Consider the following 26,742-nt stretch of genomic DNA (forward strand, 5'->3'; position numbering starts at 1 on the left):
TCAACCGGGTCGTGTGCAGCCGGCATTAATTGCCATACATAACCCAAGGGAAATACAGGTTAGTAAGGGGAAGCCTAGTCACTGGCACATCATAAAAAGTTTATGTAATATAAGTGGTGTCAATAATCACAACATTGTACATACATGTTACCACAAGAAATATCAGGTGTACAGACACTTACCAGCACTGTTGGAGTTACATAGGTAATGCAGGGGTTCTCCATTCCACCGTATGGGAATGATGGAGGCAAAATGAGCAAGTCATATTTCCCCCAGATATAAGGGCCTACCAGAGACTCCGCACAGGTCAGCATTTTTTCAGTCTACAAAAATATATGTAGAGAAAAAAGTTAAAAAAAAAATTTTTATAGAATTTTTATATGCAATAAGCTGAAGATTTGGAATGAGCGTTCAGCTAAACGGTATCTTACATGTATGGCCAGCCTTAGACTAAACTTTTACTTGCGTCTATCATTAACTCATTTCCACCTTACAAATAGCAAGTTGTTGCGGCAAGTTAGTTTCCATGAAGCGCTGTAATTGTATGGCAGCAGCTCAGGAGCTGTACATGCACCATCCCTTGCAGGAGCCAGCTGTATTAGTAGCTCACACAAAAGGAGGTAGCTCTCCGAGAGCTCATTGGTCACCTGCAATGAGAGGAGGACCTCATGGATTGGCATAGCAGCTGGAGGCCTACCAGTAGCATTCATGCCCATGGAAGTATAGCAGTGTATCATACCCGAGGTGAGATGATCACACGTTCAAATTCATTACTGGGACATCAAAAGTAATACTACATACATGATTGATATCATAGTATCCATAATGGCTCATACAATGAAATGAATGCATTTATCCTAAATAGGGATTAAAAAAACGCCATGAAGAAACTTTTTTGGGGGGGGAGGAGGGGAGGAGGTAGGCCGTTGAGGGGAAATGTATCATTTATATACAATATAAAATATCATTTTGAGACTATTGTAATCAAAACAACCTGCATAATGAAAGTTAAATGCGCCATTTTCTCCCTGTGCACACAATGGCAGAATTCATGTGCTTTTTCACCCATTGCATACCTCCTTCTGCAAATATAAAAATTCACAGCTCTGCTTGCAAAAAACAAGGCCCTCAAAATGACAAGATAAGCAGAAAAACAGTGTTATGGCTTTTGAAGACTGGAGATGTCCCTAGTGGTGTTAACTTTCATATGACTGAGCTTTAACCCCCATTTTTAAAAATAACTTGTAAAAGACCCACCTCAGCAAACTCATAGGCTGAGGCTTCCAGTAGTTCCTTCTCAGTCCATATTGTGGTCCTGGGACCAATCTTCCTGAAAATGAAACATTAGATTATATTAGGAATGTACAATTTGGATGTTTACATGCTTGCAAAAACACAGAATGGAGTCAGGAAGGATTTTTTTCCCTTAAAACAGAACCATAAAAAAATAAATAATCACTGCAAGTCCCATCTTTTGAGGTATTGTCGAAACACGCGGCTGATTAGAGCTGTTGCCGCCAGGTGTCAGAAACAGCCGGCACCAGCATTCTTTGAAGAGATTAGACAAGTGGGCCATTTCCTTAGATAGAAGGGACACATTCAATGCCTCCTTGCTTAAGTTTACTTTAAAGTTGCACAGGTGGTCAAGCCTTGAAAACTCTCGTATCACCGGTTAAGACACTCGAGGCTGGGATACATACATCAAAAAGTCATCAGCATATAAGACCATTTTGCAGAGTCTTAAGCCAATCTGTATACCATGCACATCGGGGCTCCCCTGGAGGGCCACCGCCAGATGCTTAGTCACTATGGCATACAACAGCAAAGACAAACGGACACCTCTGTTGAGTGCAATGTCGAATAGGAATCATCCTGGAGAGGAGACCATTCATGCATATTTGTGCAGATGGGTCGTTATAGGAGGGCCACGATTCTATTCAAGAACCTGGTACCAAATCCAAGTTGTTCCAGGGAAGACTGAAGGAAGCCCCAATGCATACGTTAAAAGCCTTCTCAGACTCAACAGAAAGAAGGCAGAACTTGTTATTTAGGATCTTAGCTTTGTCTATCATGAGGAGGGTTTTGTTGGTGTTGTCCCTCGCCTCTCTTCCCTATATGAAGCCCACCTGGTCATTATGGATGATAGAGGGTAAAAATGGGACTTTACTTTAACATCCACGTTGATAATATTCATAAAATGTCTCGGATATTAGGCTCAGGTTACTTACTTTGCGCTCAGATTTGTCATTGACATGCAGGATAAAAGGTATGTCTTTTGATATGCAAATAGCGAGCACCCACAGTTATTGGTGTGTTCACAGGAGTAGCATTTTAATGTATTGCGGAAGCAGAAATATTTTTGGTTTAAAAGGCCTCGTAACTCCTGCTTGGTGTTGACTAGTTCAAGATTGATTGTGAGCCAGAGTTCTTGTGTGATGTCTCAAGGGCCATGATGGTAGATAGTTTATTTTAAGTGTCTTTAAGCCACATCCCATTTTTGATGAGGACCCCTCTCAATACGCATTTCATTGCCTCCCATTGAACTGGTAGAGGGTTCTGGTCTGAGTAAGGGTGTACAAGAAAGTCGCATATTGTGTTGCGCAGGTTGGTATAGCAGGCAGGGTCTGTCAGAAGGTTATCATTTAAACGCCAAGTATACGGTCTTGTCAGCGTGTTAGGGATGGTTAGCGTTAAGAAAACTAGGGCGTGATCCGACCAAATTACATTTCCAAGTGAGGCCTTTGGGAACCATGTCAGCGCGTGGTGACTCAAAAGAAAAAGGACGAGTCGACTGTACGACTGGCGAGCAGGGGAGAAATAGGTATAGTCTCTGTCTCTGGGATGTAACATCGTCCATATGTTTACCAACTGAGGTCATTGGAAGGACTTGGTAAAAGATCATAATTGCGTAGAAGGGCGATTTCCATGAAATGTGGAACAGCTCACTGTTGGATCCAAAGGAAAGTTAAAGTCACCTCCTAGTACTACCACGCCTTCCACAAGGTCTAACAAGCAAGTCAAAATAGATTCTCCCCCCTCCTCCCCCCCCCCCCCCCCGAATGAAAAACGCCTCACATCTGCATGTAAGACACACGTATCAAACGCGATATCAGGTCGCGCTCGCCCATGTGAATTAAGCTTTAAAGGGCAAGTGCTTTAAAGGCTGAAAGAATATCAACTCTGGGTACACCCTCATCAACATCAAATGGGACCCTTAGCCATGTCTTTCTTAATGAAGGAAGCACTTCTTGGAGGCTACGATGACAGCACTCTGTGCAGATGATGCTGAATAGCAACTTCTCCGGATACAATCTGCCCACCGGTCCATTGGATCTTTCAGGCTTGATCCCTCTTCTACTGAGACCAACATACGATGCAATAGCTCCACAATTGCCATGTAGACTTTTGGAGGAGCGAGGGAGGGGCTAGCTGTTAATTTGCTCCTCCTTTTGGGAACAAGCCATCTTAAAAAGGATTAGACCCTTCTTCAGGTGCTTCCATTCGAAAAGCACTGCTTTATTTAAAGTAACGTCCACTTTGAAGACCCTATGTCTCCTAAAGATAGACTTCAAGGTTTCCCCCAAATAAACACTTTGGTCCCTTGACCGGATGCATCTTAGAAGTTTGTGGATATATTTTCCACTGGAAAAATATAAATTTTCCCTCAACACCCTCATCTTCCAAGGATGAAGAAGAATGCGCTTTATCCAGAGTCTAACTCCTCACATGAGGTCTAAGCAAAGGTCTTGCATCCTGGATGTTTGGAATGCTGAGTAAAGGAGTACTGGAGCTCATGCATTGATTTAAAATCCTTAACTCAGATAACCACATCTTGGATTGTGGGTTCTCCAGTTGGTTTCCGTGGGAGACACCTTCTGCATAAGCGTCTGGCAGGGGTATATCACATTGTCTGCAGCTAGAGTGTCTTTTCTGCGAGACTGCCTTTCTACCCACAGATTGACTGTCTCTAGAGCCCCCAGCCAACATATCACAGACTGTGCAAACAAAGTTGTGTCAAATCCTGTTCACAACAACTCGTCCAAGCGAGCAGAAGGTGCCTCAAGCAAGATAGCGCTGCACATACAGATGCCGGAACCTTGCCTCCTGCTATCCGAAGCGGTTAGTGAACAGAAGTTAGAAAGAAAAAAAAACACAACACTAAAGGGTTACTGCTTCTAAATAGGGGAGTGGAAGGCAGGGTCTTTCTATTAGCTCTATGTATGTCATTAAAAATTCCATCTGCCTGTCAGCTCACAGAGGCAGAATACCCCGTCATTGTTCTGCTAAGGGATGTTAGGGAAATTTATAGCCTCTCAGTGCCCTGGAAACAGACAGCCACGGGATTTTAAAGGGAACCTGTCACGCCCCCACAGCACTATAAACTAAGTTATGGCGCTGTTAGGGAATGCAATGGAGCCAGGTGATTATTTTTTATTTTCACCTGCTCCCATGATCCAGCGCTGTTTTGCTACGATTGCACAACACTGGAAAGCCTGACTCTCTTTAAAGTTGTCCATAGACTTGTATAGGAGGAGAAGCACGTGCACAGGACTCTTTAAGAGTCTGATCCTCTAGCGCAACGTGATCTTCGGAGGGAGACAATGCAGGATTGGGCAAAAATGCAAAAAAATAAATCACAATAACTTTATTGTGCTGTGGGGACAAGACAAGTTCCCCTTAAGTGGGCTTGTGTTGCCATTGTGCTTTGGCTGAGGAGATAGTCCATGAGTTGGCAGTTATGGCCAATTTATGTTAAGTTAGAGCCAGACAAGCAGATTATTGATGTTACTGTTTGAAGCAGCTGAAGGCTGTAAAGCCACACCAATTTGAAGAGAAATAAATGTCACTTGGAAGACGCATGATACCCCACAGCATGAGCTGCAGTACACATTTGCTGGTAACGAGACTGATATACATTCAACAAATAAATGCCAACAGGCTTGACCAGGGTTACACTTACCTCCCCTCCAAAACGGCAACCACTAGAGCAATTAAATAGCTTGGTATTGGGACCTAGTATTAAAAACACAAAAAAAATTGAAGTTACTCCAAAAGTGGGTTTCATGTAGGGTGAAATCAACACATTTAAATTGATCATAGCAAGTAGCTACTTTTTCCACATATGATAAAGTTATTTCTTCCATTTGGACTTTTTCTAGTATGTTTAGCCACGCAGAACATCATCTTGCAGAATTGATTATTTTATGGTTGCAGAACAGAAGACATGTCTACCTACAAAAGGAATCACTAAACTAACTCACAAAAACAATAGGTTTGATGGTAAGAGGTTTAAAATAAATAAAATAAATAAAATAAAAATGTATATATAAATGAATAACCTACATTTTGCTTGAAGCGATAGATCTTCCTACTGCAGTCTTCTGGATCAATAAAATCTCCATCACTTAGAGCGCTCATTAATGCCATCAGCTCCTTTGGAACAGACACCTAATGGGATAAATAAGATATTTCTCATGCAAAAAAAACTCAATTTTCTCTATAAATTTGTAGATCAACAATAAAAGCCGAAACCGCATATATTTTTTTTTATATTACATTTTCTAAAACTCCCTCATATCCAAAAGATTCAGTCACTAATACAATGCCGGATTTGCAATTTGATTGTCATAGCAAAATGCTTCAGGAGTAATATCACTCCATAGAAGCATAGCCTACATAAGCCTTTTTTACAGCTAAATTGTCTAAAAATGTCACACTTGTTGCAAAATCACTGCAAATTTATGGCATTTTGACACAGTTTTATGGTAGTTGCAGCCAAAAGGGAAGAGTCAAGGAATCTCCCCCACATGCTGTAGACATAAATCCAGTACAAAAATTGACCTGGAGAAAAGAAAAGAAACACAGCATGTCCTATTTAGGTGTGTATTATGCACCAATATGGGCTACGGGGTTTTAATATGCACAGAGATAGAATTGGCATGCTGCAGGTATAAATTCTGCACCACATGTCAATTTCCATATGGGTTTTGTGCAGATTTTGTCTGCAGGGCATGGACGAGAGTTTGAAAATCTCCTACTCTCTGCTGATACTGAATGCAGTGGACTTTGCGTGTGAAGGGAACGAAAGAAAATATGTGGAAAATCCACCCCGTGTGAACAGGGCCTAACAGTTTAAGGGCATTTTACAGATAACAGAGCTATTATAATGGCACTTTAATGAGAGGACAGAATGCAGTTGCAAATGGTTCTGGATAAGTTGGGGGATTGAGTAGAAGAGTGGTTTAACATAGATAAGTGGGGTTTAACACTGATAAATATAAGGTTCTGCACATGGGCAGAGGAAATACATGTCACCATTACACACTAAATGGGAAACACTGACATGGAAAAGGACTTGGGGATTTTAGTTAACTGTAAGTTTAACTGGAGCAACCGGTGTCAGACAGCTGCTGCCAAGGCAAATAGGAACATGGGGTGCATCAAAAGAGGTCTAGGGACACATGAGAGCATTGTTCTTCCTCTTCACAAGTCACTGGTCAGACCACACATGGAATATTGTGGACAGTTTTGGGCATCAGTACTCAAGGACAGATCAGAGCGTGTACAAAGGAGGGCAACGAAAGTGATAAATGGAATGGGCAGACTACAATACCCAGAGAGGTTATCCACTTTAGAAAAAAATAGCTATGTATAGATAGATCAGGGGACAATACAGAGATCTCTCCCATCATCTATTTATACCCAGGACTGACTGTAACAAGGGAGCATTCTCTACAGTTAGAGGAAAGAAGGTTTCTAGACCGACATAGAAGGGGGTAAGATGAGCGAGACTGCATAGGGACGTGGTGGGCAAATTCAAAAGAAGAGTTTAGGAGGGGCCTTATAGTCCCTGGTTATTTCAGAAAGACTTAATCCAGGAATGATTCTGGTTGCCAGGCTTCAAATTTGGAAGGAAATTTTTCCCTTAAAATGAGGAAAATAGTTTACCTCATTGGATTTTTTTTCCTTGCCTCTGGATCCACATTGGTGCGAGCTAGATGGAAATGTATTTTTTTTTTCTGCCTACCATACTATGTTACTGCGATGTAAACAGTGAAATTTTAAGTTTACAAGATACGAGCTCTAATTTCATCTAAGTAGCTCTTAAACAGAACCAGTGATGCCAATGCATTGGTTCAGGCTGGTTGGGATAAGCCCAGCTTCTACTGTATACATTCTTTTGGTAACAAACCTGACAGTAATAGGTGAATTTCACTCCTGGAGTATCTTGACAAGGAATTATAGTCCTGCAATGTGTGGCCTGGAAAACAAAATACAATTGGATATTGGTGCTCATGGTTCTTACTGTAAAACCTGCAAGTGTTAATTGATAAACTCCTAAAAAAACACCACAGCCATTTGAACAGTGCCATTTTCAGCCCCAAGGTGCATAGTCTGGTGCTAAAGTAACATCCAACACCAATAAAACATGGAGCTGAAGAGGAGAGGCACCTATGACTACTCCGCACAGCATCCACATGTATGGTGTAGACGTGAAGCCGTGCTACAAGCTCACAAGGAGCAGATCTCTTCTGTGAAGGTCTGCATGTATTCATGCAGATTTATGTTTAAACTGTTTTATTGGTATTAGGTAACCTAGTCATACAACATATGGTGCAAAGAGTTATATCGCTACACACGAATACAACGCCGAATATATTGTACACAGCACATCGGGTATCCATATATGATGAAATATCAGTCAAATAATTGTGAGCCATTTAGGACTGAAAAACTTAGGGAAGAAGCCCTTAAAGGCCCTATTAGACACAATAATTACCACTCAAAATTCGCTCAAAAGTCATCTTTTGAGCGATAATCGTTATGTGTCAAGGTGTCCATCTTTGACTTTTCTGCCGAAGGATGAATTTCAGTTCGGCATGAAATCCATCGTTCAGCAGAACAGCTGATAAGACGGAGCGCACGCTGTGTTCTGCCTGAGGAGCACCCATTACATTGTCTCAGCAGTTGGCCCCATAGCAGAACAAAGGGAGTTTATTCAGAGAACAGCAGGTGGTCTGTTCTCAGACTACAGCTCTCGAGGTCTCACACGCTACTAAGTAGTACTAATAAGCATTAGTACCAAGTAGCAGTTTATGCAAAAATGATTCCTCAAAAGGCCATCTTTTGAGCAATCATCTTTGTGTGTAAATGCACCTTAAAGGGGTTCTGTCAGCAAAAGCCCTTTTTAGCTGTGCCCTGCATCCCTGTACATTCTAACCTGTAGAAAGAAAACTGTTAAAAACAAACAAAAAACACTCACCTAATCCCATTGTATTTATTCCCTCCTTTGTTTACCTGGCGCATAAGGGGTCATCTCATTGGCACCTGCGCGCTGACCCTTCTTTCCTTATCAACCTGTCCGGGACTGCCCTGTTATATGAAGCAGAGTTGACAGCGAGTGCGCAAGCGTGCCAGGAAATAGGACACATGCCTACTTGCCGTCGACTCTGAGGATGTCACAGGTTAGACGCGGCCAGGCTAGGAGTGATGCATCATGTGTGACGCGTCGCCCACTGACCCGGGCGGCAGTACTTGCTGTGGACGTCCGCAGCTTGCTCACAAGTCCATGTGGATTTTTTCCTCTACACATAGTAGGCTTTCTGAACCCCAACCCCATTTTCAGATATTGTACTGTAATGCAAAATCCACAAGTGAATGTGACCTTCATGGAACACAGAGGATATAACTATAGTACTGGAATACACAACTACAATGGGCCTCAAACTAGTGAAAAAGAGCAGATCCCAGCTATGTAGCTGCTCTGAGCAACACAGACACCTTATTAAAACTGTTATTCTGTAGGAGTGCCAATATCATCCCAAGACGTTAGAGCATGTCATCAAATATAGCCATTTGCTGACAGAGTTGAATATAACACGTTTGTTCCATCACCTGGCACTGGCTGAACAGATAAGGATGAGTCTTCCCTGCCGTCTGCTCAGGTTTAAGCCACTGAAGTGCTGATGATTTTGGGGAGGTTTCAGAAGAGATTTCCAAAATGGCTTCTTGTCCCCTATGAAAATAAGACAAAATACACAAGGATCTTACAAATATTAGAGATTTTGCAGAGTTAATGCCTGCATATTATGCAAGCATCACCATAATGGTTTTTTAAGTACTCACACAAAATTTATAGCTAATTTCCCAAAGCTAAAAACCCCTTATTAACGATATAATACATTGTGACGAATCCCCTGCTCAGGTTTTTCTTCTATTAACCAGATTGATTAGCAACTGTCGCCAAATAGTGCAGGTTGAACACAGGGCTTTTAGCCACAATCAAGGTTTCTTAATCTGGCTTTTTCACTGTAGACAGTCATTCTTCAGTTTATTTGCAACTGCTAGTTTTGGGGGGGGTGGGGGTGTTTCTTGCATTGTTATCTATATGTTTCATAGCATTTAAAAGGACATATTGTTAAAGGGTACCGGTTACGTCCCCACAGCGCTATAAACAAAGTTATGGTGCTGATAGGGGATATGACAGGGGGACGGGCGATGTGTTTTTCATCCCCACCTGCTCCTGTGGTGTTCCCCTCTGAAGTCAGCGTGCAGCCCGAAAATCTGACTCTTCATCTTTTCAGAGGGGGACACCGCTGCATAACGAATGGGGGTAAATATATATACATATTACAGCCCCAGCCTTATATGTGTTGACGAGATCAGAGGTTACTATGAATGCATTGAACTTTGTTGCAACTACTAAGGTCCAATAATGAGAAGCACAAGTGTAAGATGAGAATCTGCCAAGCAAGCAGTGCCAGGTCCTAAATCAAGAAAGTAAACTTTGCTCAGTCATTATGTACTCGCTCCAGTCAACTACGATATGACAAGTAATAAAATAAGTAATAAAACTGGTCAAAGACTTCACAAAATGCACAAAGTTGCAAAATCTAATCATAGTTTTAAAGGCATAGTGTGAAATATCTATAAGGATTATCTGAACCCAAGCTGCTATCAGGATGTACTACTGTGCACAAAATCATTAACTAGATGCCAAGACTCAGCCATAAAATAACTTAGATTAAAGTAAATTGCAAGTTCCACGATTCCCACCACACAAAAAAAACTTCAGAATGGAGCAGGTAATAAGGCAGCTGTACCTGGTCAGGGGGAAAGGAAGAGTGATCTCCACTGGCGTGCCTTTAAAACTGTGAGCCGCACCAAGGGAAAATTTTGCATCTTGTCCATTTACAGAAACTTTCTTGATGGTCAGGTCTTTGCTGTCCAAAGTCTATGGAGAATCGAAAAGGAAGAAAGTCAGATTTTCAGCAATATAGTTGCTTTTGTGCCACCCTTTAAAAAGATTACAACTAGATATAGATTTTGCTCAATATGTGATAAGGACTTTGCTGATACTACATATTATAAAAGTTACTCAAGGATAAGCCATCTATCCTTTCCCAATCTGACACTTCACAAGGACAACATAACTTTTGTGCTCCAATGAATAGACAACACAACTAGAACGAAACAAAAATGCTAGAGTTACTTACAAGGTATTGAATTACAGAATGGTAAATTAATACAGGAGAAGACTGCTACTATTACAAAAGCCTCCGCATGAGGCCGCAATAAGAATACAGAACTCCCCAACAGTGATAACGATAACAGATTGCATAAAGTAACTGTACACTACTAACAGTCCACCACAGGTTTGTGGCACACTAAAAGGGTGTATTCACAGGGGGCAGTTTGGATGTGGGCAGAACCGCAGAGGACAAATTCTGTATTGTCATTTTTGATATTCTAGTCACCCACAAAGACTGCAAAAGGTCTTGGGGCTCACTTACATGGGCATATGTCACCCACGTATTATGTGTGTATTTTCCATATGCGTAATACATGGTGCTAAAGACACTGATTTCTATTGGACCACTCACACCTACATATTTTTTTTTTTTAGCACTTGCATTAAAAAACAAAAAAAAAAACGAACCATGTCCTACTTTGATGCAACAAAATAGGCTATGGAAATTTAACATCCGCAACAAATATACAGGCACATGCATATTTACACACACACACACAAAAAAAAATATATATATATATATATATATATATATATATATATATATATATATATATATATATATATAAAATAATTTATTTTTTTTTCCGCCCGGAATACATGGGACAGATACACCCGTATGAGTGAGCCCTCTCCATTGTATCACAGAACTTAGGAGTCCATGGTATGCATCACCACTGCACAGACCCTTTACAGGCTTCCTATAGGTAGAAAGCTAGAAATGACATGTTCTGAATCTGCATCTTTTGGGCTATCCCACTATTACAGCAGTTCAGGGGAATTTTTCATGATGGAAACTTCCCATTAGAGCAGCGGCAGAAATTCCACAGCATTTACATTAAAAGTTCCGTGGAGATTTCTAAGAGCTCCTGCACATGGAGTGCAAAGTTTCTGCAACGATTCGGCAGCGATATTTGTAAACACCGTGGATGCTAAATTCCTAATTATTTACAAACTTTAGGCTCTGGATAGCAACACTTGATACAAACACCGTGACCATATCCCTATCGCCACCATCTAGGTGCAGATTTCCAGTGCACTTGTTACAGAACTCCCACAACAAATATACTATGTATCAGAGCACTCCTCATCTTCAGCTGTGTAACTCTGTATTAGTTCTACAGACCAAAAGGGTCAAAGCACAGTTAGCCCATGAAAATGTTAGTATGTAAATAATCTTCAAAAAAAAAAATCAATAACTGTAGATGCCGTCTAAGAGAGCATTCAGTGGTAGTAATTCGGTCAGTACTTGTGAGTTAAAACCCAAGAATGGAACCCATTTTTTGGGTTGGGCTTATGAGAAATAAGGCAAAAAAATACTGATGAGCATACTATTGTGTGGAAGTGTCTGAAGGAAGATATATTTATAGGCAGGGTGTGAGCTGGCACAACTCATGCCACATACCGGACCTTGTGCCAAGACAAACAAACAGTCTGGAGAAACAGAAAGTATGTATGGTAACTTATCAAAGTATCTGGTTCTAGGTGCGATAACTTTCCCAATGGCTTAAAAATAGTCCAAAGAAGAGAAATTCTGTGACTCTTAAACAACAGTCTCACTACCTTGATGTAACCCAGCAAGAAGACTATACCCGCCAGAAAGACGATCCAGAGAGACCATTGTTGGCAGAATCTGCCCCCTATTTCCCCAATATTCCAGAACTTCTGCAATCTAATGTTATGGAATATATGTAGAATCTTCAGTGTAACTAAGATCCTCTGAGCCCAAATAAAACTCCATCAGTTGCTCCTTATAAACATATACATTGTTTCTGAGACAATCACTGACCAAATGATATAGTTACAAAGCAGCAAGACCCCAGCGCACCGACATCTCTAATCCAACCACTGGAGCAAACGGCCAGAACCAAGCAAAAACAGGCAAATTAACAAATGACCAGGATTAAGAATTGTAGTTTCCAGTTGTGTGGCTAACAATTGCCCACATATGTATGCGGGGCTTTAGGCTTCATTCATACGGGGCAGTTCGGTTGCAATGAAAACCACACCAAAAAGTGCATTTGCAAAACAGCATGCGTTTTGTTTTTTTCAGCCACATTTTACTACAAACATAGTAGAAACACGCATTTTCATCAATGCACTTTTTGGTGCATTTTTTATTGCAACTGAATTGCACCGTGTGAATGGAGCCATACAGTGCAATCACAGGGGTGCATGCATATTTTGGTCCCCGAATATGCAGCGTATTTACTCTGTTGCCTTGCGTTTTTTTGCCTATTGCAGAGATTCGCAGGCTATATGCAAACACTGTATTTACGCACGCCCATTGATTTCAATGCATAGTACACACAATGGGAAATACAAAGCAGAGAATGAACCCCTTGAAGTCAGACAAACGTGTTTGCGCATGGTTGAGTGCATGAAACTCACGCCTGCAAAACGTGATTGAGCGCGTTTCCTACGCATGAAAAAAGTTAAGACTTGCTCTCTTTTTCTACGTGTTATGCAGAAAGCTGCCATAGAAGTCTATGGCAGGTAAAAAAAATTAAAAAAAAATCAGGGCAGAAGGTTGTAACCCTGCAGACTACCCTTGTACGTGCACAAATATGCCCCATGGCAGCAAGTGTATTTGCACATGTGTTCGTAAGACGCTGCGCCTTTACACTCATGTGAATGAGCCTCAGCAGTCACCATACTGAGCTACCACCTGTGCAAGAACAGGTGTGCCAGGAGGACGCTCAGGTGTCCTAGAGGAAGCCTCTGGCTATAGACGTGCTGTCAGCTATGTAGTGCATGCTAGTAGGGGATTATACGCGGCCGCGGGGTGTGCACAGGTACCAGGCTGCCCAGGGAGTCCCGCAGGCTCTGCACAGTCAACGCGCTGGAGGCGGAGATGACGCGGGCACAGAAGTCCACTCTCAGCCGCAGATTCACATGGCGGGTGATGAACTGCTCCGGGTCACAGAACGAGCTGGGGTCACTCATGATGATGCCGCTCCGCGCACACTGACTGGAATGTGACGGCTCACCCACACAAGAGGCAGTGAAATGGCCAATCCCTGCATGCACCGGGGCCACGTGACCGCGAAAGCCCTGATGGGAGATGTAGTTTTAGTGTGTGCGCTCTGGGCAGTGCACGTGCTCTACACTTGTAGCATATGGAGAATGTACCACAGCCTGGCGGTGAAGGAGTGCTAGTCATGCATGTGCTCACTGCTTTACACACAATATATCAGGAATATTTTGAACTGTGAGACAGAGTCAAAGGGCATCTCCATCCGTCCCAGGACGTGACTAATAGAAAATGCATGGTTCTGTAATAAAAAAATAATAATAATTCTATATATTCACCTATTCCTCCCCAGGCAGTCTTCTTATCAGATCTTCCTCTTCCCAATCTTCTCCTGGCTCCTCCAGTCCCCTAGATCCTCTGCCTCCTGTGATGAAGCGTACATCCCTGGCATTCTGCTTCCGGCAGGGCAGTGCACCCAGTCACTAGTAATGTAGCGTTTATTGCCTAGCAGGGAATGCTGAATCCTCGGCAGCCTGCTTTAGCGCAATGGCACATGCACGATGCCCCGCCGCTAGTGTTTCATATACTACATGAAACACTAGCAGCGAGATATCGCACATGCATGCTAAAGCCTGGGGAGGAATAGGTAGGTATTCGGTTTTTCTTTTTTCTGCTAACGACAAAACCCTTTTAAGGGCTCATGTCTACGCGCAGGGCGGATTCCACATACGGAATCACACAGCGGAATCCGACCCTGCTGGCAGCGGTGCTCGCACATACCGGTCATGTTCTTTCATTTTCTGTACACCGGATGGTCCACATGGCTCGCCATCGGACATGCGCAGTACAGATTTTATTTGATTTTTTTAATCCTGTTTTTCCTGCGGAAGCCGCCAGTGCGGACCATCTCTTGCTCTTCAATGGAAGCCGTCTGTAAAATAGAGCATGCTGCGATTTTTTTTATTTGCGAGCGGAAACCGCAATTGGTTTCTGCTCATGGACATGAAGAATCGTTTTACCATAGCTATGGAGGGTTATTGTTATGGAATCCAGAGCAGAACGCCCACTTCGGATTCCGCAGCAAAAATCCGCCCCGTGGACATTGGGCCTAAGGGCAGAGTTCTAGTCCCAGTCCAATAGAGCCGCTCTCCACCAGTCTAAACAATTAGATGTCTAGTCCTCTTCTACTGACCCATATCTAATATAAAAAAGCCCACAGGTTTTTCTTGCACCACACTTTGACCCCTTTGCGTGATCTTTGGTGGATGATTTTGGTGTGATTAGATTTGTGACATTCTCACCACCACCGTAAAATCATAAAATGTGAGTTTCATACATTGAGTTACCTGTCAGGTCAAAGTTGTTACTTTAAGTAGCGGCGCTGCTGTGCTTCAGCCGACAGCGCCACTAGGGAGAGTCAGGGCTTCTGCACACTGGCCAGGGGGATATCAGGCAGTGAATCACACCCCAATATCACCCTCGCAATCCATGTGGAAATCCCTGGGTCTGAGGCATTTTCACATGAAGACAGCCTCGCATCCCTGCGGGGCTAAAGGAATCACCTGTCACAGCCGCGACAGGGGATCACAGAGTTCTCCCATTGTTTTCAATGGGGCTGGCACTGCTGGACCAGGACACACTAAGGTGTATATATTTATATATATATATATATATACACAGTAGAACCTCAACTAACGTCATTAATCCATCCAGTAGCAATGACTTTAATAGAAATCAATGTTAGTTGAGGACATTATTTCCATAGGAATTAATGGAAATCCAATTAATTGGTTCTAGGCATTCCTGTAAGGAAAATTTATGTGTTTATCAAAAAAAAGATGATCCCAGATCTTGTGCAGAAGTCTGGACCCAGGAGAAATACAAATCACACCAGCCTGTGTGGTATCAGATGATTTCTAATTTATTCTAAGGTGTATGTGGTTTATATACCATAAATTACATCACAGAAAAAGTACATACATACCTCCAAGATTAATAATAATACATGATAGGCTGAAACCAAAATGATTAACATAAGTTACACCTTTTGAGGTGTTACTATAACATACAATGAAACCGTTATGAATTCAGTGAAAAGGAATGCAAGAGAGGCAGTCTGGAGACTCTTATCTTGTCTGTCTACCGTGTAATGGTATAGAAAAGGTTTCGTTTAACCCCTTCACTACTTATACTAGCATCATGCCATATCCTTCTAGTCTACAATCCAATAAAAGAACAATTAACTGATACATTCATCTACAATTTTCTTAACAGTTCCAAAAAACACACCAAACCCCATTTAATAGAGAATAACTCTGGTCTTTAATACCAAAAACAATAACAATACTGAATGAATATAAAACACAACTGTAAAGAATAAATTAACATTGCAGGGACATAATTATAGCAGTACATATCACTGTGTTATCCGTGGTTTGACATAGGACTGCAGGGACATCATTAGCAGTACGTATCACTGTGTTATCTGTGCTTTGACATAGGACTGTAGTATTTATTTGCAAACGTTTCTTTACTGTACTGTACTCATCTGTACAATGCTTACATTTTGCAGTACAGTGGGGATTCAGGAGGCAGGCAGCGTTCAGCCGGCACTTTGGGGATTCAGCTGCTGTACTGTGTCAGGAGGCAGGCAGACACAGCAACGTTCAGCCGGCGCTGTGCACTGTGGAGAGGGGAGGAGTAGGCGCGCGCTGATGCAGGAGGAGCAGTAAGTGACCAGCATCAGCTGCACGCCAGCTCACTGAGCGGCGCCCAGGATCATGGAGCCGTAGGCGCCCTTATCTGAGCAATGCAACTTTATTTGAGAGACCGCCGCTGCTCTGACACATCGACTTTAGTTGAAAACAGCTTTACTTAAGAGCATTGCTACTCAAGAGTTTACTATATATATATATATATATATATATATATATATATATATATATATATATATATATATATATATATAATTAGAGGAGGCAAGATGCCCAGGTTAGGGCCGCCTTACCCAATTCCCTACACTACCAGTGTCAATTAAAAGAAGAATAATACTTGTCTCTCTCACTGTCCACTTCAGTGACTATCACTCAGGTCCTGGTAGAGGTTAGAATGAATGATCTTCTGGGAGGTGAGGGCATCACATGACCACTTTCAAGATTTCTCATGCCCGTATGGTAGGTGATCGGCACAGGTGTAAGTCACAGCAGAGCAGCAGTGGTAAAGTTGGAGGCCCTCAAGCAACCAGCCAGCATCTCTGTGCGCCCACAACACTGCAAGATGGTAAGTGAGCTGTACTTGTCTGGCCTGGTAGTGTTGGGGTCACAAGTTAATGTGTGGGATATATGGGGGGTACACAGGATAGTGATGGGGATTTTATTTTGTGGTTGGTACTGAGGATGGGGTATTTCTTGTGTCTGTACGGAGGATCGAGGCATGTTAACTCGCCCGGATTTCCTGGGTTTCACACGGTTTTCCTGCGCCTTCTCACATTCACCTCTCTTTTATACCCGCTCCCATACAGCGGCAACCAGCTTAGTGGCACCATTTTTTGTGCTGGCCGTTTTACTTTATTTTCACCGACTGCTGTGTTGGCGCCCGGATCATGTATGCAGTCAGTGAAAGCAGCGGCTGAGCTCCTCCTCAGCGAGCAGTACAGGCAGCCGCAGAGAGAGCACTGCCAGGGATAGAGCAAAGCAATGCCGCTCCCTCCCATGCCCCTCCCATGCCGCTCCTAGCACGTTAGCGCAATGAAGTGCTACAGGTATATTCTTCTGTTCCAGGTTCAAAAGGAGTTAAGATCAAACTGCTCGAAGAATCATAGACTTAGGGCTTCTGCTCACAGAAAGATATTTGCTGCGGAATCCGCGATTGACGTCCACACCGCGAATCTGCAGCAAATACTGCCCATTATTTCCTATGGAGATATGCTGCTTCCTCCACAAGAGCGGAAATCAATTGCGATCAATGCAGCATGCTCCATTTTTGTGCGGATTCCACACAGATGGCTTCCATTGAAGTCAATGGAAGCCGACTGACCCGCAGCCCGTCCGCAATAAACATTGCACATAGGTTGCGGGTTCCACGTGGTCGTCTAGTGACAGCACGGGGTAAAACATTTTTGAAAAAAAATCTGTACTGCGCATGTGCGATGGTGAGCCGTGGGGTCCATCCACAGTACAGATTCTCCGGCAACAGAGCAGGTATGCGCGGACGCCGCTGCTGGCAGAGCTGGATTCTGCATGCGTAATCTGGCTCTGCAGTGTGCAGAAGGCCATGCTTGTTCACACAGCATTTTATATATTCAACAGATTCTCTCTTTTATTAGAAAAAAACTGAAATATTTATACGGTTTTTAGACAAATACATTGAAAACGAAACTTAAGTGACGCTTTACTAATAAATATGTATAGCTTATTACAATTCATTTATTATCATTGGTTATTAAAACCAATGATTATAAAGAAATATATATATGAGTGCATTCACCCCAATGTATATATGGAGATACATCCACACAAACATATATAGAGTTTCACGTATCAAATAGAAGATACTATGTATTATCTGTACAAGCCAATTATGCAAACATATCTTTTTCTCAAAACAAAATCCAACATTTAATTATGTTTTATTCCTCCCAGTTCCCTTCTGCCTATACAGTGAATTTAGACCTGAGTTAATTGGGTTCTACAGGCAAAATGACTTTGTACTCCTCTAATTGCTCTATACCTGAGCCAACCCACCTGCGTACACATTTTAGCAGAGAGAAAGAACTAAAAGAAACTTTTACATAGAACCAAGGCAAGAATGGCGTATGAAAGAACTGTATGGCTTCTCTCACATACACAACACTGGAACTTATATTATTATAACTTATATCTGTGGGCACAGTGTATTATTTATTACTGGGGACACACTATAATATTCCAGGGGGCACAGTGATTAGCACTATTTTTAGGAGACTCATCATACGGCATTGTTTTCAAAGGAGCCAACAAGAGCTTAGGCTTCACTCACATGGCATTATCTGCATTGGAAAAAGAGCTATGTTATCGTTTTTAAGGACTACATTGTTGAAACCTTGTCCTTATACCAGTGGGCAATGAACACCCTGGAGTTGACAGAACAACTGTATAAACTCCATGTCAAAGAAGGAATTAAAGTGGGCTGCATGTTTGTCACAGTTGGTGGGTCACTACTAAAGCACCGAGATGTCAGCCCAGCCCCGAATGCTGGAAGTTTGTTGAGAACGCAAAGTCGCTTATTTTCAGTCTTCTTAGGCCGCTTTCACACAGCTGAGAAAGATTTGTGCGATGTTAGACACACGAATATTAACCCCATTCTATTAAATGGGGTCATATATTTGAGTGGTTTATTTTTTTTGCCGTATTGGCATGTCCTATCTTTGGACGTTCCCTCGGAACGCCTCACGCATTGTTTTCAATTAGGCCCCCTGCAAACGGGCGGAAATTCTGCAGCGGGATTTCCCGCAGAATTTCCGCCTCTGCCCGCCTGCGTTGAAAAATGCAATCCTACGCACGCAGCTGCAATTATCCGCGTGAAAACACACGTGGAAAACAAATTGCGGCATGTGCTATTTCTGTGCGGGTCTCCCGGGGCGCCGACTCCGCTCTGCACATGCGCCGGCTGGGCGGCAGCTGGCACATCAGAGAGCCGGAGCCGCAGGAGCAGGTGAGAGCCGCACTGGTCCCTGCAGGGACGCGGGTTGGATCCCGCAGCGGGATCCAACCCGGCTGTCTGCAGACGGCCATAGGCCAGAAAAATCGCTACTTCCCTGAAGTGATGGGAGGTGTTTTTGACACAAAAACGCTTCGCATTCGCGGGGATATTGCACATTCACGAGTGTGATGTTGGAATGAATTTCACGGCCTGATACTGCGCATGCTCGTGTGAAATTAGCCTATGGTCAGCTCATCCTATGGGCCATATGTGTTTCCTCCTCCCATACAACTAATAGCTCAGAAAATTATTCAGTGGCCCCCACCATTACCTCCCCTGTTACCAACAGTGCCGGCACCACTACCTGCTGCTGCAACATTGCCAAAGCCAGAAAGAGAGCAGCTAGTCTGGAGAGAGATGCCTTATCTACCCCAATGCCAGGACAAGGGGATTTGGTGCCCTAGGCAGATCAGGAAAATTGTGCTGCCCCCTAATCAATGCAAAATTTTCCAATGTACTAGGTCAATTTCACGTTAGTGTATTGCAAGTGCATTCGTAGTATGCTCTTGTGAAAGGGGCCTAAAGATGCAGGCAAGGCTGAATAAATAATAATTTACTCCAGTATCTTACAGGCCACATCATCTCGGAAGTCATTCACTTTTTCCTTTTCTCCCAAAGATTGCAGAGTTTGTTACTGGGACATCTTTTGCCAGGGGACCATTTTCTTCTTCATGCCTTCAGACCTTCATGACTTATTCAGCTAATTCTTACCTCGCGGAGTTTGCCACCCAGACATCTTTGGCTCTTCCTCTTCGCCTGTCATATACAGCAACCTGTAGTACCAGCACGGACTGCGGGAAGTACGCGCTCAGGAAGGCGAGGACAGTGAGCTATACGTTTGCCTAATGGGAGAAGATAGGTCACGCTGATGACATCATTTTCCTGTGCAACATTGAATTCAGCAGTGCACAAGAAGATGATTTGCTCTCCTGCACAGCATAGAAGAAGCAAAATCCTTAGCAAATAGAACATGCCCCCTGCCCCCCAGGCCTAATGCATCCCTTGCCAGGAGCAGTGAGCGTTTCTACCACTATTGGAAGCACTCATTGTCTAGGAAGACAAGCCATGCAAGAGTTATTTTTGCTTAATAAAATCACATCCCCTGCTTTGATGTAGTAAGGTGCCGCAGGCGGGCACATATCGTCTCCAACCCCTTGTCCCAGCCCTTACCTACATGGGAAGAGTCAGGAGCAGAGAAGTTAATGCAAGGTGTGCCGATTGTATGTTAGTGGACTACTACTTCCATGTTTATGCAACTGTGTTCATGCCAGGGACTACGTACCCGGAGTCTTGTTCTTTATTAGTAAATGGGCTGGAGGTTGTCCATAGTAGCCTTTTTTCCTGCCCTCTGTGGCCTGGAGGCCTGCCTACACTGACTTGACATGCCTTTTACAGTAGTTTGTTGTTATTTTGTTCCCGTGGTCAGAAGATCAGTGTTAAGTTACTGCAGTTGCTGAGGATGGCAACAGCTAAATTGTGGGGTAAACATAAGAAGCGGAGGAACCCTCATTGGTTAAAGAGTAACTGAACTTTTTATAAACTTTTGACATATCTGAGCAACATGTCTGACAGTGAGGGTGATCAATGAGTGGAACAGGTTACCATGGGAGGTGCTGAGTTCTCACTCAATGGAAGTCTTCAAACAAAGGCTGGACAGACATCTGTCTGGGATGATTTAGTGATCCTGCGCTGAGCAGGGGGTTGGACCCGATCACCCTGGGGGTCCCTTCCAACTCTACCATTCTATGATTCTATTTCAAGTATTTTGATTAGTGGTGGTCTAGGTGCTGAGACCCCTGCTGATCACTGAAATGAAGAGACTGCGCATGTGCCCCTTCAGCTGTCTCCACCACCTATCAATTGTTTTTGATATCTGAAGACAGACGCATTGATGTCTATAAAAGTTTGTGCTGCTGAGAGGAGCCAAAAGGCAACAATCACATCCAAAAGGACACAGAACTCGGGTGAGCACTGCAGACCCTTCATTTCAGCGTAGATCTCTGTAACCAGACCCCCACTGATCAAAACCTTTGACATGTCGACCTGACGTGTCAAAAGTTTTTTAAGAAGTGAATGTACTCGTCAGCTGACTGTGATTAGGTTGTGTTGCCATATTTGTCATGGTTTCTTTTGTGTATGCTTTTCCCTATGCAATGAGGCTGTCAAATATTTCTGAGAGCATCCTCAATTGTTATATGCTGTATATTCACAAGATATAATATTAATTTAAGATTTCCATTGAGATACAGAAGGCGATCTATCTCCTGTTCTTCAGATAACTATTGATTTCCTTCCCAAAAAAGACAGTTTCACAGAGAAACATTTAATATGATGTGACAATTCTTCTAGAATTTCAAGCAGACATATCATGGGGAAACAGGAAGCAAAGCTGGCCATACGCACTAGATAGAAGTAGGTTTTCATTGGACAAACAATACAATTTTTTAGTCTATATACTGGCTGTTGCAGTAATTGAAACCGACCATACATATTCAATGACACCAGGGTTTGAACAAATGATCTTTCTGGGAATGTGTTAAGAAAATTGTAGATCAATGTATCAGTTAATTGTTCTTTTATTGGATTGTAGACTAGAAAGATACAGTATAGCATGATGCTAGTATAAGTAGGGAAGGGGTTAAACGAAAGCTTTCTATAGCGAATGGTACTGGGACAGACAGGAGATAAGACAGTCTCCCAGACTCCCCCTGCATTCCTTTTCACTGAACTCATAACAGTCTCATTGTATGTTATAGTAACACCTCAAAAGGTGTAACTTATGTTAATCATTTTAGTTTCAGCCTATTTTGTATTATTATTGATCTTGGAGGTATGTATGTACTTTTTCTGTGATGTCATTTATAGTATAAAAACCAAATACACCTTAGAATAAATTAGAAATCATCTGATACCACACAGGCTGGTGTGATTTGTATTTCTCCTGGGCCCAGACTTCTGCACAAGATCTGGGATCATCTTCTTTTTGATAAACACATAAATTCTCCTTACAGAATGTTATTTGAATAAAAGATTAATGTTCATGGGCTACAATTAGTTTGTAAGAGATTTTTAGTCTATTGGGAAAAAATAGGATAGGACCAGGGTGATCAGGTATTGAGGGGGGCTTAGCAAAATTGAGGAGAGGGGAATCAAGGTAAAGCTTTTGTTTTTAATTACATTTTGTTTGTATTTGCTATAAGATCTTACATAGTGCAATTCAAAATGGATAGAATGTTACTGCGTGAACTGCCTGAATCATGCATTAAAGTGAATGTCTTTAGCCACCAGCACTTTGGACACTGGATACATGGAGGATCTGTACATGAGGAATGTGTGGACTGCTTGATCCTGAGCTTTGTCAAAGTTATACAGATTATTGAAAAGCAGTGCAGAAATTATTCAAAGAGGAAGTCATATTATTGCGAAATAGTGTTGCATAATAGTGTACTTTGTGAAATTTTCATGTAATATGAAATATATGAGGCAAGTGGGAAAGACATTAAATTGCGAAACACCATTTCTGGTTTGTATAAAGAGGAAGTGTTAGGCTTTAGAAAAAAGTTTACAGATTGAATATAAAAGACATGGGATCTTATGCTTTATTAAAACCTTGCCAAACCCTTATAAATAACCGACACAGACACCAATATTGGATAAAGAAGGCCGCGGTGTTTATTAACAGGGTTACAAACATTGGGGAGGAATGTAACCAATAATAACCATAACGCTTCCTGTAAACTCTGTTTTACAGACCCAAGTTTATTAACCAATCAGTAACCATAACAGTTCATATAAACTCTGTCTTACAGACACGCGTTTACCACCACCAAACTCTCCCCAAGTTTACCTGCCCACCCGCCTAATGCGGGCGACAATCCCCCATTAACTACACCGCGACAAACCTAAGGGAGGGAGGGCAGGATGCTGCTTCCTTTCCAGATGATGATGGCTCCACATCTCTGCACCTCCATATCTCACTGCTGCTCCTCTCAGCTTGTTCCTCTGGACCAATCACCAGCCTCTGCCAGGCCACCAGTTTCTGCCTGACTACCACAGGCATTTCCCATCATTTTTCTTCAGCCAATCATTTGCTGCTGCCAACCAGTCCATTACTGGGCAGAACTCACTCTCTACCATCCCATCTGACCCAGTAATTACCTTTGTAACATATCATAGTTAACCAGAAAACCTCCTCCATAGAAGGTGACATATCATCCTTCCATCATGTACATAAAGCTCCCAGATCCCATGAGGCTTTCCCTCCTAATTGTCCCTCAAGCCTTACAATAGGTTTTAGAAATACTTCGAAATGAAAATGTCTAAAGAATAACCTACACATTTATAATTTAATAGAAATATTCCTGGATGCCCCTTTTGATATATCTCAGATATGACGTCCGATATGTGTTTTTAAACTGCAAGGTGTGCAGCCAATATATTGAAGTTTACATGGGACACAAGTCAAATACACTACATAAGAAGTGTTATAATTAATGTATTGTTTAATATCGAATGAATTTCCAGTGAATAAAATAAATGAAATATTTTTTTTTAAACTCTGCATTACCGAACACTAAACACATCTGGAATGTCCACATATAAATGACCAAGGATGCATGAGCCAGGTAAGAGAAGGATCAACATAGTCAGAAAACAGACTGGGTGATAATAATTGACGCAAAGTTGGGGCTTTCTGTGACCATTATAAAGAATAGATCTGAAGATAGGATCAATATGCAATACGGATATATTTATTAACTATCTAGCATATTTCTTGAAATTCACAACCAAATGCAGGGGAAAATAGTACTGCGGGATGACTGGATTTTTTCTTACAGATGGAATTGTATGTAAAGGCCCATTTAGACATAACGATTATCGCTCAAAATTCGCTCAAGGGCCATCTTTTGAGCCATAATCGTTGTGTCTAAATGTGCCCATCGTTCAGTTTTCTGCCGAATGATTGTTTTCAGTTCTGCTTAAAAACCATCCTTCGGCAGAACAGCTGATAAGCAGGACCGCATGCTGTGTCTGCTGTCCATGGTGCTGAATTCTCAATGGGGAGCTAGAGATTACATAGTTTTCTTTTAGCAGTCCCTAGCTGAACAATGGAGCTAATTACAGAGCTCCTACTGAGTTCTGCAACAGCTCCCAGAAGCTCATTTGCATGCAAATGAAGCTGATAAAGTACTAATAGCTATTAGTGCCTACTAGTACTTTACGCAAAACGATCGCTGATCTTTCAATCTTTTAAAAGATCATCTGTATGTGTAAATGAACCTTAAGAAATTGGATCGATCCCTATTGTTTACAATGATTTTGGCTTTGTTTAACATCCATGATGAATATTTGCATTCTTTCAAGCTATGAATAGTTTTATCAATCTCACTAATTGATTAGCAATAGAACAATTATGTTTTATGTGAAGCACCTCCTCCACTGGAGCACTCTTGATAGTGTGAGTGGGGTGATCCGATGAAGCATGCAACACAATGTTGCCAGCAGTTTTTTTTTTCGGTATGTCGGCATATTTACTTATTTGTGATCAAGGTCAGCGCCTAACTCAGAAATGAGCCCTAACTCAGGTGTAAAAGTAGCCTCAGACCATCTACAGTATATCTCCAGAGTACTCAGATTTTTTTTATAAACAAACCAGGGACACAAACTCTCACCCTTCTCCATTTAGTCCCATCTCAAGCTGTCAAGTGTGCACAGGTGCTCTAAAACACCACATGTGCATATATGTTTCTGCAGTGTCCACTGTCAAACCAAGGATCAATTGAGAAAGATCAATATTTCTGGGATGCATTGCGTGCACAGTCCTTTAGGAGTCATGTCACAGCATCTTAAGAGGGTTAAGGTCAGGATTTTGACTTGGCTATTCCAAAACACAAGTTATCTTCTTCAACCATTCTTTTGTTGATTTATTTGTGTGATTTTGGTTTGTCTTGTTCATAGAATGGTAAAGTTGCAAGGGATCTCCAGGCTCATCAGTCCACACCCTGCTCAATGCAGGATTCACTAAATCATCCCAGACAGATGTCTGTCCAGCCTCTGTTTGAAGACTTCCATTGAAGGAGAACCTATCAACTCCCGTGGCAACCTGTTCCACTCATTGATCACCCTCACTGTCAGAAAGTTTTTTTCTAATATCTAATCTGTCTCCTCCCTTTCAGTTTCATCCCATTGCTTCTAGTCTTTCCTTGTGCAAATGAGAATAGAGCTGATCCCTCTGCACTGTGAGAGCTCTTCAGATATTTGTAAACCGCTATTGTCTCCTCTCAGCCTTTTTTGCAAGCTAAACATTCCCAGATCCTTTAACCGTTCCTCATAGGACATGACTTGCAGACTGCTCACCATCCTGGTTGCTCTTCTCTGAACTTACTCCAGTTTGTCTATGTCTTTTTTAAATTGTGGTGTCAGGACCAGCGGCTCCCGGGGCCTGTGTGCCCGCACCGCTGGTCCTGTCACCCGGGTGAGTGAGGTGTGGCGCAGGGGAGCACCGATGCTGGTGACCTCCCCTGTCCGCCGGGATCCTGGACACCAGCTCCGGGCGCTTGCTCCCATGCTCAGAGGGCGGCACCTAGGTAATCGGGTTGCTGGGGATGCGGCAGATTCCGTCCCCATTGCCATGACATCATGAGGAGTTCTGTCAGCATTTAAACGTCTCAGTTTCCTCCTAACACTACCAGTGTATGTTTGTCTCCAGGCTACACCCGCGTTATTCTGATCTCGTATTGTGACTCTCTGCTTTTGGACCCGACTTTGACCTTGCCTGATCCCTGGTACCAGGTATTCTCCCGTTGCTGACCCAGACTTCCTGACTTGCCTCTGTGTTTGTTTGTCTCTGTATCTGTTTGTAAGTCTGACCCCTTGCCCCACTTCCCTAGAGAGTATAGGGACCATCGCCCAGTTGTCGCCCTGGGGCCTAGCCCGAGTGGGCAAGTAGGTAGGGAAAGGGGTTGCGGGCAGCTTTTAGGGACTACCAGTACCCGGACCCCAGTTCCCTGACATGTGGTGCTCAGAACTGGACACAGTATTCCAGATGAGGTCTGACTAAGGAAAAGTAGAGGGGGATAATTATCTCATGTGATCTAGACTCTATGCTTCTCCTAATACATACCAGAATTGTGTTTGCTTTTTTGCTACTGCATCACACTGTTGACTCATGTTCCGTCTATGATCTATTAGTATACCTAAGTCTTTTTCACATGTGCTGCTATTTAGTCCAATTCCTTCTATTCTGTATGTGCTTCTTTCATCTTTCTTGCCCAGATGTAGGACTTTGCATTTCTCTTTGTTAAATACCATTCTGTTAGTCACCGTCCAATGTTTAAGCTTTTCTAGATCTTTTTGAATCCCCTCTCTCTCTCTTTTCTAGTGTTAGCTATCCCTCCTAGCTTTGTGTCTTTGGCAAATTTTTTATCAGTTTCCCCTCATGTTTCACACTAGTCATTCTTTCTGGAGAAGAATGGACGTGTCAGTAACCAGGTTTTGT

At 42.5% G+C, this 26,742-nt stretch overlaps 1 protein-coding gene across 1 annotated transcript in view; it reads right to left on the reverse strand.

Moving 5' to 3' along the window:
- The window catches only part of LTA4H (leukotriene A4 hydrolase), a 30,609-nt gene extending 17,080 nt beyond the window's left edge, over window positions 1–13,529 (reverse strand). Inside the window, exons 1-8 of the mRNA XM_066591454.1 lie at window positions 13,331–13,529; window positions 10,104–10,234; window positions 8,896–9,016; window positions 7,193–7,261; window positions 5,344–5,448; window positions 4,961–5,013; window positions 1,258–1,330; window positions 183–323 (exon numbers count right to left, since the gene is read on the reverse strand). Coding sequence (XP_066447551.1) covers window positions 183–323; window positions 1,258–1,330; window positions 4,961–5,013; window positions 5,344–5,448; window positions 7,193–7,261; window positions 8,896–9,016; window positions 10,104–10,234; window positions 13,331–13,477 — 840 coding nt within the window. The 5' untranslated portion in view covers window positions 13,478–13,529. The remainder of the gene's footprint in view (window positions 1–182; window positions 324–1,257; window positions 1,331–4,960; window positions 5,014–5,343; window positions 5,449–7,192; window positions 7,262–8,895; window positions 9,017–10,103; window positions 10,235–13,330) is intronic.
- Between the last annotated feature and the right edge of the window lie 13,213 nt (window positions 13,530–26,742).

Source organism: Eleutherodactylus coqui, chromosome 2 (genome assembly GCF_035609145.1).
Source record: "Eleutherodactylus coqui strain aEleCoq1 chromosome 2, aEleCoq1.hap1, whole genome shotgun sequence".
In the NCBI taxonomy this organism is placed as follows: Eukaryota; Metazoa; Chordata; class Amphibia; order Anura; family Eleutherodactylidae; genus Eleutherodactylus; species Eleutherodactylus coqui.